The sequence below is a fragment of the Mixophyes fleayi genome, unplaced genomic scaffold, assembly GCF_038048845.1.
Source record: "Mixophyes fleayi isolate aMixFle1 unplaced genomic scaffold, aMixFle1.hap1 Scaffold_35, whole genome shotgun sequence".
Taxonomy (NCBI): domain Eukaryota; kingdom Metazoa; phylum Chordata; class Amphibia; order Anura; family Limnodynastidae; genus Mixophyes; species Mixophyes fleayi.
The window spans coordinates 2,008,940-2,020,450 of NW_027447498.1; the positions used below are offsets into that span (position 1 = coordinate 2,008,940).

An 11,511-nucleotide genomic window follows, 5' to 3' on the forward strand; every position below is an offset into this window, starting at 1 on the left:
CTTTAATGTGTTATTATACTTAAAATTATCTGTGTTCACTAACTATTATGCACAGATTGTCCAGCGAGGTGGGATCCTGATTACTGATAGAAAGAAAGGAGAGTTTACCACGAAGGACTGTGTACAAGATCTGAACCGTTTACTCAAAGCAAAGAAAGGAGAACAAGTTACTAGTGCGGCATTACCGGAGATGGAGAAACAGGTAAGCCTAGAGCTGAGTGACTGAGGGATCCTAGACGTGTATAGTTTTATTTGAGTTCCTTGTAAGCATTCAGCATTTCTTATATCCTTTATCTCAAAGTTACTGGAAGTCTCACTTCAGTGCCTTCTATTGTACGTTCCAGGTGATATGAAAAACGAAATAAAAACCTTTTGTTCTTAGTAAAAAAAATGCTTTTGCTTCCCCCATCTTAGTTAGCATTTAGCTTACGTTACTATGGATGAGGCAAAACCTAAAATTAATCTGCCATTACTAGATTTTTGAGTTAGAATCCAGAAGTGCATGTGTAGCCAAGCTGCACTGATAAGGTTGGGGCTATATCTGTGAAAACTATATGTGAGGGGGCTATATCTGTGATAACTATATGTGAGGAGGCTACATATGGGAAAACTATATGTGAGGAGGCTATATCTGTGATAACTATATGTGTGGGGGCTATATCTGGGAAAACTATATGTGAGGGGGCTATATCTGTGATAACTATATGTGAGGGGGTTAAATGTGTCCAAACTCTTTGTGTGTGTTTCAGAAATTATTTTGTTTTCCCTCACTGACAATGCGACATCCAAGAAGTTAATATCTACAGGATCCTGATGACCTGTAAACCTGATACCAAAATTATTGTGATTTAAATGTGATAAAAATACATGTGTGGACTCCTCATCATCATCCCAAACAAAAAATAAATTATCTATGTATCTGCCATAGAGAACCAGACCGCCCCAAACTGCGTACCCCATATGTACCGCTCCTCAAAGAGGCCCATAAAGAGGTTTGCATACCTTGGGCGAACCAGGTTCCCATGGCAGTCCCACGTGTTTGTAAATAATATCGAGTGTCAAAAACAAATAAATTGTGCCCCAATATAAACTTTATTGACGACAATATGAAATCACACATCTCGACATTTAATTCCCCATAATTTCTTATATAGTAATCAACTGCTTTTAAGCCTCGATCATGAGGAAAATTTAAATATAACGCTTCTACATCGCAGGTCATAAAACGGTATGAGTCTTTCCAGTCCACCGTATGTATGTGATGAAGAAAACTAATCGTGTCCTTAACATATGATCTCAACAAAGGAACAAAACTTTGTAGGTGTGAATTTACAAATAAGGGTAAATTACTTGTGAGGGATTCGGACTGATAAAGGGAAAATGTTAAGGCATGTAGCAGAATTAATTAATCACCCTGCGTATAAATTCAATACCCTAACCGTAAAAGATAGCATAACAATCCCTCAAAAGACCAGAATCTCCCCTGGAGAATTAACCGCCACAAAGTATTAAGGGCAGGGGACTGTCTGTATTACACGTGTCCTGAGAGTGAGAGGACACCAGGACTGTCTGTATTACATGTGGCCTATTTATACCTGCCTGCTTCAAACAGTCTGGGCCAGATCATCAGGTCATTCCGAGGAGCATTCCCTGTGCTCAGCTTCTATCTGCTATCTGGACTCCTGCATCTTTAACCATTATACCTGGTACTTGTAGTTCTACGCTGCCTGTTGAAATCTACTATTTGCTGTTACCTGTGTCCTGGACTCCTGCATCTTTAACCATTATACCTGGTACTTGTAGTTCTACGCTGCCTGTTGAAATCTACTATTTGCTGTTACCTGTGTCCTGGACTCCTGCATCTTCAATCATTATACCTGGTACTTGTAGTTCTACGCTGCCTGTTGAAATCTACTATTTGTTGTTACCTGTGTCCTGGACTCCTGCATCTTCAATCATTATACCTGGTACTTGTAGTTTCATAGTAAATTAATACTAATGCACATGTTCATGATTCAATTCCATAATATGTATCCCTGCCTGTATCTGGGATATGCAATTTCATAAATATATGTGATGTCCACATGTGGACAATTTTTATGTTCCCTGCCCAGTTACCAACATAAATCATCACAGTTGTAATTTATTCAAAATAATTCATTTGAAATATCAGGAAACTTATGGATTTTTTTGTGCATATTTTTAAATGTTTAAGCTAGAAAGAAACCTGAGCATTATCCATCTGCTTCATTACTTTCACTTTTGCTTTGTGACTCATCATGATTTTGCCTTTTCTGTAGTACTTATTATCCTGGTGACATTTTATGCTTCAGATTCCCCAGATATCTGCAGAGTTGTTGTTCTACATCCTGCCCTTCTCTTCATTACCAGTTCTGCATTTTTCTTTATTCTGAAACCAGTTATAAGGATCTTCTTCACAAATACAGCATAAACATATGTTACTTCTTTTGAAAGCAGTGTGTCATTCAGTTTTCCTATTATACTAAAGTTTTTTTCACTGCCTCATCTCGGTAGAGAACATTAATAATGTTAAACATAAAATAAATATTACAAAAATAACTATATAATAATAATAATCATAAGTTTGTATTACAAATGCTGTATTGCAGCGTGAAAGGTGTAAATGTGCCGCTGCACCTTACACAATCCATCTGTAAACCTACATAAGTGAATAACATTTAACATATTAAAAAACATGCTTTATTGGGATTTCAGTAGTGTTATAAGGAAATTTCCATGCAATGTTATATCTTTTTGAAAGCTTTTATAGGGTTTTGTTGACTGTACATAATAAATTTCTCGTCTGGTAGTAGTTGCTTGTTAAATGCAGTTACACTCTCTGTATATACCCGGCCACTAATATTTGAGGTTGCCAGTTTTCAGTAGTTAGTGCAATATATGCTGGGAGGGAGGGGGTTATGTAGAGAGATCCTTAATCCTGTCTTGAAAATTCAGGTCCTGCAACACTATATACCTGTTAGAGCTCTGCTAGAAAGTACATTTAGATGGGATTATATCCTTCAATATGACTGTTAACCAATTGTTCATATATGAATGGGATGGAATGTTTCATAGTGAGAAATGGACCTGCCATACACCTGAATCCATACAATAGTCTTTGAAAACATTTGACAAGGACTTTTCTGTAATTATACCTTCACTCACCGGACAGCTGCAGGACTCGTCTTTCTTTCTAAGTACATTTTAGCCACAACCTTGAATTTTTCATCAACGGGTGAAATACATGTTTTCAGTCTTACACATTCCACTACTTAAAATGTAAATGAAGATTGCTGCAACCTGTAGTGTATCCTGCGACTATAAGCAGTGTTCCAAGTGGCACGGAAAAGGCTCTTCTCTTGGGTCTGATCATAAGGCAGCATGTATAAAATGGACAAATAGCTTGCTGTAAATTCACAGACCTTGCCCTTCTGTGAATCCACCAATCAGTAGTTTGTACTGAGTATTGCCGTTACCTTGGAAGCTAGCCAGCCACAAATACAAAGGCTGTCTCCTATTCCAGAATGATGGATGATAGAGATGCACCACCAGCAGCATCAGTGCTGCTTTCTCTGAAGTACAGGGCAGACATTTTGCTATTTTTAGTTTATATAATATCTCTTTCCTCCTGTTTCCATAAAGACCACTGTCGTTCGGGTTATGGAGTTGCTGCTAGAAGAGAAGATGCCTAGTAAATACCTGTCTGATATATGGTAGTTTATGGGCTTATATTGGAGCACTGCAGTTTATATCCTTTCTCCGCACTTTCAGCACATAGCACTGGCCCCTACTTACCATGTCTTCTATAACTAGGACCTTCATAGTCTGTATTGTGGAGTGTTCCTCTCTGTCAGTGTATATTTGTGTGTGGGATTTGTTTTCTTCATGTAACATGTTTCATACAGTTGCCATTATTGGTAATCATTCTGCGCTGTGTTTCCATTCCGCAGTTTCGCAATCAGTATGATAACGATGTGACGGTGTGGAGCCCCCAGGTAAGAGACGGCTCTATTTATTTGTAGTTCACGGAGCTGAACACATGGAGTTACTTATTAGTTAGTCAGTCAGCCCTTTCTTCTGTTGATGTTCTTTAGAAACCTTATGTAAACTGTTAACAAATATTCCCCTAAAGACATGATATTAAGCAGATTCCCAGTGATCCTTCCAGCGTGAAAGAGATCTGATCGTTGGCTAAACCATTACAAGACGTGTTCCACTACAGCCCTGGATATTGCAGAGAACATACATGTGGGGCCAGGAATCAGCTCATTGTGTACTGTCTGTCCTACATTCCTCCTTCAGTTGTGCAGGAGAAGTGGCCAGTTAGATCAGTGTTACATGTGTCTGCATATGTTAGCCCTGTGGAACCCAACGCTCACAAACTGTAGCTGCAGAATAATAGCTGGAAGTGTAAGCATTACGTCTGAAACAAACTGCTGATACGCTCTGGGAGCGCCTTGGTCATGTGACGATAACCTAAGGGGTCGCCTTTATTTATGATGTGTTATCTTTGAAATAATGGCATCTGTAAGGGAACAACCCCCTGGGTGGAGACACTATTGTGTCTTCCTTGAGATTCTTGTTGGCTCTATTTAGGCTTCTTAGACGCGTAACATAAAATGCAGCAGTTTAATTATTTAAAGAAAGTAAAAACTGCATTTCAGATTCCAAACTGAGGTGCGTCTAACTAATTAACACAACACCCTCGAATGTTTTGATCACTTTTACAGTCTTATTCTGTGCTGCGCAGGTGGAGTAAGATGTGCAGGTCAGAGAAGTCGGCTCTAATTTCATAGATCTTGATGATCTCTTTTATGCAGCTGAATGGGACACGTAATGAAGTAGACACTAATAATGTGAACTTGAGGGGATAATGGGCTTTTAGCACAGAAATACTGACCTCATGTTGCTGGGTTCTGTTCTCTGTCGCCTAGGGCCGGATACATCAGATTGAATATGCCATGGAAGCGGTGAAGCAGGGATCTGCTACGGTGGGACTGAAGTCTAAGACTCATGCAGTGCTGGTAGCGTTAAAGGTAAACTGTCCTTCTGATCGAGAGGGATAGAACAGCTGCTGTTTTGTCCTAGCTCATGACTATTAGAAAAATGTATAGATATCTGTGTGACAAGTCGTAAGCTGAACATAATGTAACCTTTTGACCAAATTTGAAGATTTGGTTGAGTGCAAAATCAACTATATATATATATATATATATATATATATATATATATATATATATATCATTTTTCACTCACATAAATACATTTGAATGGATATAAAAAAAGCATGTGAAGAGAGTCCATGCCTGTAGAGGAGCATACATGCAATTGTGTATAAAGACTTTAAGCTGCCATACACAGGAAAGGCCTGTTGGATTTATCCTTTGTGGGGGCCAAAGCACTGTAATAATCGGGCCCTTATAATCACACACTGTAGCAGGATTTTCCTGCTGTTTTTTTAGTTTGCAACACTTTGCTGTGTGTATATTGGCTGCGGTACAATGAGAGTCACAGGTGGGGGAAGTGCGACATACTCGTATAGGACAGGAAAGGGCCGGATGTGAGGCTGCTCTGCAGTGCGGGGATCCTGTATTGTACTTGTAGCACCCAGATTTTTTGCTTATGAAACACAATGGGTGTGAATGGACGCTCGGGTTGTTATCTCGTGTGTAAGCCACTGATAGCAATTATATGTCTGTGCCAATTATACTTAATAAGACAGAGTTTACAATCCTTGTTTTGCGGCATGAGGGCAGTGATAGGTCAGACATCAGTCTTGTGTGTTGGATGGTTGCTGATGTGTAACACCCCTGTATTATACAGAGAGCGCAGTCAGAGCTGGCCGCCCATCAGAAGAAGATCCTCAACGTGGACAATCACGTCGGCATCTCCATTGCTGGGCTCACTGCGGACGCTCGGCTGCTGTGGTGAGTACATGTCCTTCCTCTGTCCTGGAATATTGGGTCCAACATTATATTGTCCTGGTCGATCCTCGGTCAACTGTGCAGTTGTAGATACTAAGCATTTCTCTACTACATATTGAATAATCATCAATTTGGAACTTCTTAAAATGTAATTCTGAGGAATGGCAGAAAGTTTGCGCTGAGTGTACACCCGTCTTCCCGTCATGTCGTGGCCATATTGATTTGTTAATCATCACTCTATTGGTTTTGCTTTGCAGTAATTTCATGCGTCAGGAATGTCTGGATTCGCGATTCGTGTTTGACCGACCACTTCCAGTGTCCCGTCTCGTCTCCTTGATCGGAAGTAGTATCCTTTCAGCAGATGGCTGCTCATAGAACTTGATATAAAGACGCTCTGCTTGTCATTCACTTGGAGGGAGATTATTGTGTTATATTCTGTCCTTTTTCTTGTCTATATTCCTCAACCGTGTTCAGAAACCCAAGTTCCCACTCAGCGCTATGGGAGACGACCTTATGGAGTAGGACTCCTCATTGCAGGATTCGATGTAAGCGTCGGACACCAAAATGATGGGTTTAGTTTTAGGAGAGAAAGCAATGAAAATACTTCTGGGTTTGGGGTCCTAGGAGGAGGAAAATAAATTCTTATTGAGCCAGTGGGTGAATCGCGGCCAGGCTGCATAGTCCTGGTACATACTGTGCTGATGTGGGCATCAGTATAAACACGTTCATTACTTCTGGGAACTGTGTAACAATTGGCTATAGAAGGCTGTGACTGAAGCACAGTAATGGCTGAAATGTGGGGGATGGGGAGAAATCTTCTAGTAATGTGAAGGCTGCAGGGAGAGAATAGTACTGGGAAGTGTAAAAATTAGTATTAAACCTCAGTAATTTTATTGTCTGAGATCTTGTCCGCTCCCCAGGACAAAGGACCCCACATATTCCAGACTTGTCCTTCTGCAAACTACTTTGACTGCAAAGCGATGTCTATTGGAGCGCGGTCCCAGTCTGCTCGCACGTATCTGGAGAGACGCATGACGGAGTTCAGTGACTGTGAGTCTGTGTACAGTATGTGTCACAGATTGTGTGTGATATCTAGTACACACAGCGGAAGTGCTCATATGTGTATCACGTTCCCCTCGCAGGTAATCTGAATGAATTGGTTAAACATGGACTGCGTGCCTTACGTGAAACTCTTCCTGCAGAACAAGACCTGACCACAAAGGTAACATTACATACTACATGCTAAGCCATACGCTGGTTCCGAGTGACCGTGCAGAATAGTACTGTAAGAATTTGCAGCCAATACCAAGGCTTCATCTGAAACACCGAAGAAAGAAAGTCTATGTGTGATCAGTTATATCACATGTACAATGTCACATCATAGATGCAGCTTTTTGTTTAAGGATTCACACATTTTACAGTATCTGTTCATACTGTCTGTATAGATGGTCTTCTGTGTATTACAGCACATCACTAGATTACATTGACGTTGAAGGTTTATTCATATGAATAAAAGCCTATTGGGACATCTGTAATTGTTTTCAGACCTCTCTCTGACCAGGCTCCCGCTGATTGAACTATATACTTATCTATTATTAGTAACTAATATGTCCAACTTTATTTTCATGTGATGATTTTGGCCCCAGGTTTTTCCACTATTACAACTGCATAGAACCTGACTCATATTAAAGTCCGGAGCCGTCCTGGATATTTTCACTTCTGAAACTCTCATGGCACACATTTTATGAGCACTTTCTAGGCATGTCACTAACCATATATGATCTACATGGGTGTAAAAACACAGTTCATTATTTTTTTATGTCATGCACTGTCTTGTGTGCAAATAGATATGGAGAGGTGTAGATTTGTGAGCCGAGATGACAGTGTCTGTGGTAGTGCAAAAGTTTGCCCAGGTCAATGGAATGAGTTGGATGGATCAGCCATGTTCCTTGCTAAGGGAGGATAAGATGGACATTTGGGAAACAAATTTTGTTATGCAGGTAAAGATGTAAATGAGATAAAGGGATGGAGAGGACACATTTACAGAGGTATCCCCTCCTTTAGTTTTCTGCTAAAGGACTTGGTTGCATTTGGTCTTGTTGTTATACACATTTTCTACCTTTCAGTTGCACCTCTGTAGGAAATTTCTAGGCACACTTCAATAGTGACAAATAATAAAGACAGTTTCAATATCTCCTCATTCTCATTTAAGATATAAATATGGATAAACTGAACAACATTTTAGAAAAAAAGGTAAAACTTAAAGTAAATGAAAGAAAATATCCTGAAGTGGTAACAGATTGGATTTTGATGCAACTATTTATTTTTTCCACAATGCGCAGTTTAATGTTTATTTGCAAACATGCAAACCTAGGTGCAGATTGATTTTTCGGGGGTGTTTAAAAGATCTTTGAAATGTTCTAGGATGATATGCGGGTCCATTCTTTTTAAAGTTTGTAAATGAGCATTAGTGTCTGAGACATTGCATGTGTAACTGGAGTCAAACTTTGTGTGTTCTCTATACTGTATTGACTGTGATAGCCGCAACGTAGGTTTCTCTGCTTGTTCCTGATTGCGGCTTTTGCTGGCGAACCCCAAGCTCTTTGCTCCCCAGCATTAGCAAAATTCAGCCCAGGCTATAAACACATATGGGTTACACATGCAAGGGGACATACGGTACATTATTTTACTATTATTTCTTAATTCATTTTACTTAAATGCAAAGTTTCATGATCAACTTGATAATCATAACTTGCAGTCTTTACTGCAATTACAATTTTCCTTCGAACTTTTACACCTTACTTTAATTCTGGCCCCTTGTGTGAACAGCTGTTTCTTTGATACCACACTCACTGTTCTTAGTAACAGGAAGGTCTCACTATGCATATTTCTGGATATGTGTTTTAGCTTTAGTGACATATTTTATTTTGTGAATAGCTATTATCTGGACAGCCAAATTTGCACAAGTGAAATTATTAGTCTGTATGGAAATGGAAATGTACAGTGCTGCCATTTTGTCTTTGGGAGCCAGTGGGAGTATAAGCAGAACACGAAAGGAGGGAAAAGCGACTGTTAAAGGACCCGTATTTACGCCATAATTGCGCACGCTATCTTCTTCTTTTGTTCCTGGATACACTTGTTATCTTACCATATACATTTACGCTTTACCACGTATGACACGCCTACTTCAGACCTTTAAACCTGATTTACTGTATCACACATTTATATATATATATTATCTCCTATATCAAGACATTATAAATTCATAACCACAACGCAGATATATATGTATGAAATAGAATCTTTACTTGTACAATAATGTAATAATATAATTTCGATAACATAATCTTACACACGGTACATATAATGGATGGCATTCTGTGTGTAGGTACAATAACTTATTAATTATGCATGTGTGTGTGTGTGTGTGCGCATGTAACTGTGTGTGTGTATCTCAGATCATCTTACAATGTAGTCACCATCCAAAATGGCTGACTTGCCATGCTTGTTGCAAACTCATGTCATCTCACAAGGCCTCAACGTCAGGGCAGACCCATAACTCATTACATGCAGTATTAGCTAGTCCACCACATATGTCCACTAACATTTCTTGTCTAGCAGAGGGGGAGGGGGGGGGGGGAAGAGATCTCTACAAAACTTCCCAGCAAGAGTCTTTTCACACATCTGTTTAACTAGTAGCAATTACACACATAGGGGGGGGAGGGGATGAGAGCACAGACCAGCCAGACGATTTACCAAATACAGTCAGTATTAAACTCAACAATCAGAACTTCAAGTGTTATACAATACAGTATGAATATCTAGCAGATATTCACAGAGAAGCCACACTATTGCTACATCAAATACAATACTATTCAAGTATGAAGTCTATTGTATTGTTACAATCAAACTCCTAAGATATTACTAATTTTAAACTCTTAAACGGCATCACTTCTTAAGCAAAATAAACACTTACTACAATGACATCTAATTCTATGACTATCCCATGCAACATTACTTTCTATGCTTACAGTATTACCTTAAACAAAAACCATTCTTAACAGCTAGACCACATGGTCTATGACTCTATAAGAAAGCTTACAACACAGCCTATTGTAGCTCCTATAGTCTATAGATCACTAACAATACACAGAGTACATTTTACTCATATTTACAATGTCAGCAGAGCCCTATTAAAGGGCTCATATATACTTTACTATTTTTCAGTCCATACAGGGAGATAATCCTTGCTGTGTGTATCTGCGTAATCAGTCTGATCCAAAAGGGCAGTTTTGTCTTCAGAAGTTAATTACAAAACTTCTGTGGGATGGGCTGATGTATCTGATTGGAGGCCAATTCCTTTGATATGTAAAAGTACTGAGCCTCAGTTCCTTCAGACAAAAGCTTATGTACTTTGATATAGTGGGGAGAAGAGAAAAGTTATTTAAGGAAGGAAAATGATATATATATAATAATCAATTATATATATCTTCAACAGCGACCAAACACAAATTGGATGTAATTAATCAGAAAAACAGGAATTCTATTAAATTGATGGGATTAGTTTAATAGATGAAGGAGCGTGTGAGAAAAAAAGGACAGAAGATCACACAGGCAGCCAAAAAATGCAACAACATATTGCTTAATTTTAATAGATCAAACAGTGATATTGAACAATTACATTAGTGTGATTAATTACTACATGAATGCTTGAGGACATATGATAAGCAGAAAGGGAAAGAAATATTTTTATGAATTGATGTAACCTGGTGATTGCAAAACAGCTTTCTCAAAACAATATAATCTGGCAGTGGCGGAACCAGATAGGAAATACAAACAAATCAAATTTTTCAGTTTCTCTCCTCCCATTATTATTGTTTTATTTTTGCACAAGTAACTAATACTATCATTTATGGAGTGGACAAAGAACATGCAATTAATTATGTACTACATGTGAAACACATGGTTTGCGAGAAGAAATGTACATTTTAAAACATTGAGTATTTGGTATATAAGTTTCCAATGTCCTTTAAAAATACCATTATGATAGCTATCTATTTAACTAAGGATATGTGGACATGGTAATAGCCAGCTAAAAGACAAGGAGACTACATGACTGTGACAGACAATTTAATTGGTTAATCAGCTTGTGCACCACTAGCATATTTCTCATCCTCTTCTCAGTCAAAAATAATCTGTAATAGATGATTCCAGTGGGGATGAACTTTTATTGGTTGATAATCTTGACATCAGTTTTGACAATGATGAGGATGATAAGAATGGTAATTTATGAATTGAGGAAAATGCTCACTCTGAGCCTAAAACACACACACACGCGCGTCTTGGTTGTGTGCTAAACCCTTTTTTTTTAATATTGTGTCTCGCAGATGCTCATGGTATTTCTGCCTCCACCATCCTAATACAGTACAAATTACTTGACTTTAACTGCTTGTATATTTTATTATTGTGCCATACTACTATCTATCTAGAATTTCTCTTTCCATCTATTTTATTTGCGTCCAATGTCATCTTGTTGTACTAATGGGAAATGATATGTGTTCAATGT

General features: G+C 38.6%; 1 protein-coding gene across 1 annotated transcript; it reads left to right on the forward strand.

The window, feature by feature from the left end:
- The first annotated feature begins 3,080 nt into the window (after positions 1-3,080).
- On the forward strand, positions 3,081-7,289 carry LOC142131533 (proteasome subunit alpha type-1-like). Its single transcript, XM_075194404.1, has 8 exons — positions 3,081-3,095; positions 3,927-4,016; positions 4,956-5,057; positions 5,845-5,948; positions 6,203-6,291; positions 6,420-6,490; positions 6,866-6,995; positions 7,088-7,289. Exons 1-8 carry the CDS (start codon positions 3,081-3,083, stop codon positions 7,189-7,191), a joined length of 705 nt encoding a protein of 234 aa, XP_075050505.1. The 3' UTR covers positions 7,192-7,289.
- Positions 7,290-11,511: the final 4,222 nt, after the last annotated feature.

What these genes read in the sequence shown, in the direction of transcription:
- LOC142131533 (XM_075194404.1), top strand. An exon ending in TCCTCATTGCAGGATTCGAT is followed by an intron (nt 6,491 to 6,865) that starts GTAAGCGTCGGA and finishes TCCGCTCCCCAG; the next exon opens with GACAAAGGACCCCACATATT. An exon ending in CATGACGGAGTTCAGTGACT is followed by an intron (nt 6,996 to 7,087) that starts GTGAGTCTGTGT and finishes TTCCCCTCGCAG; the next exon opens with GTAATCTGAATGAATTGGTT.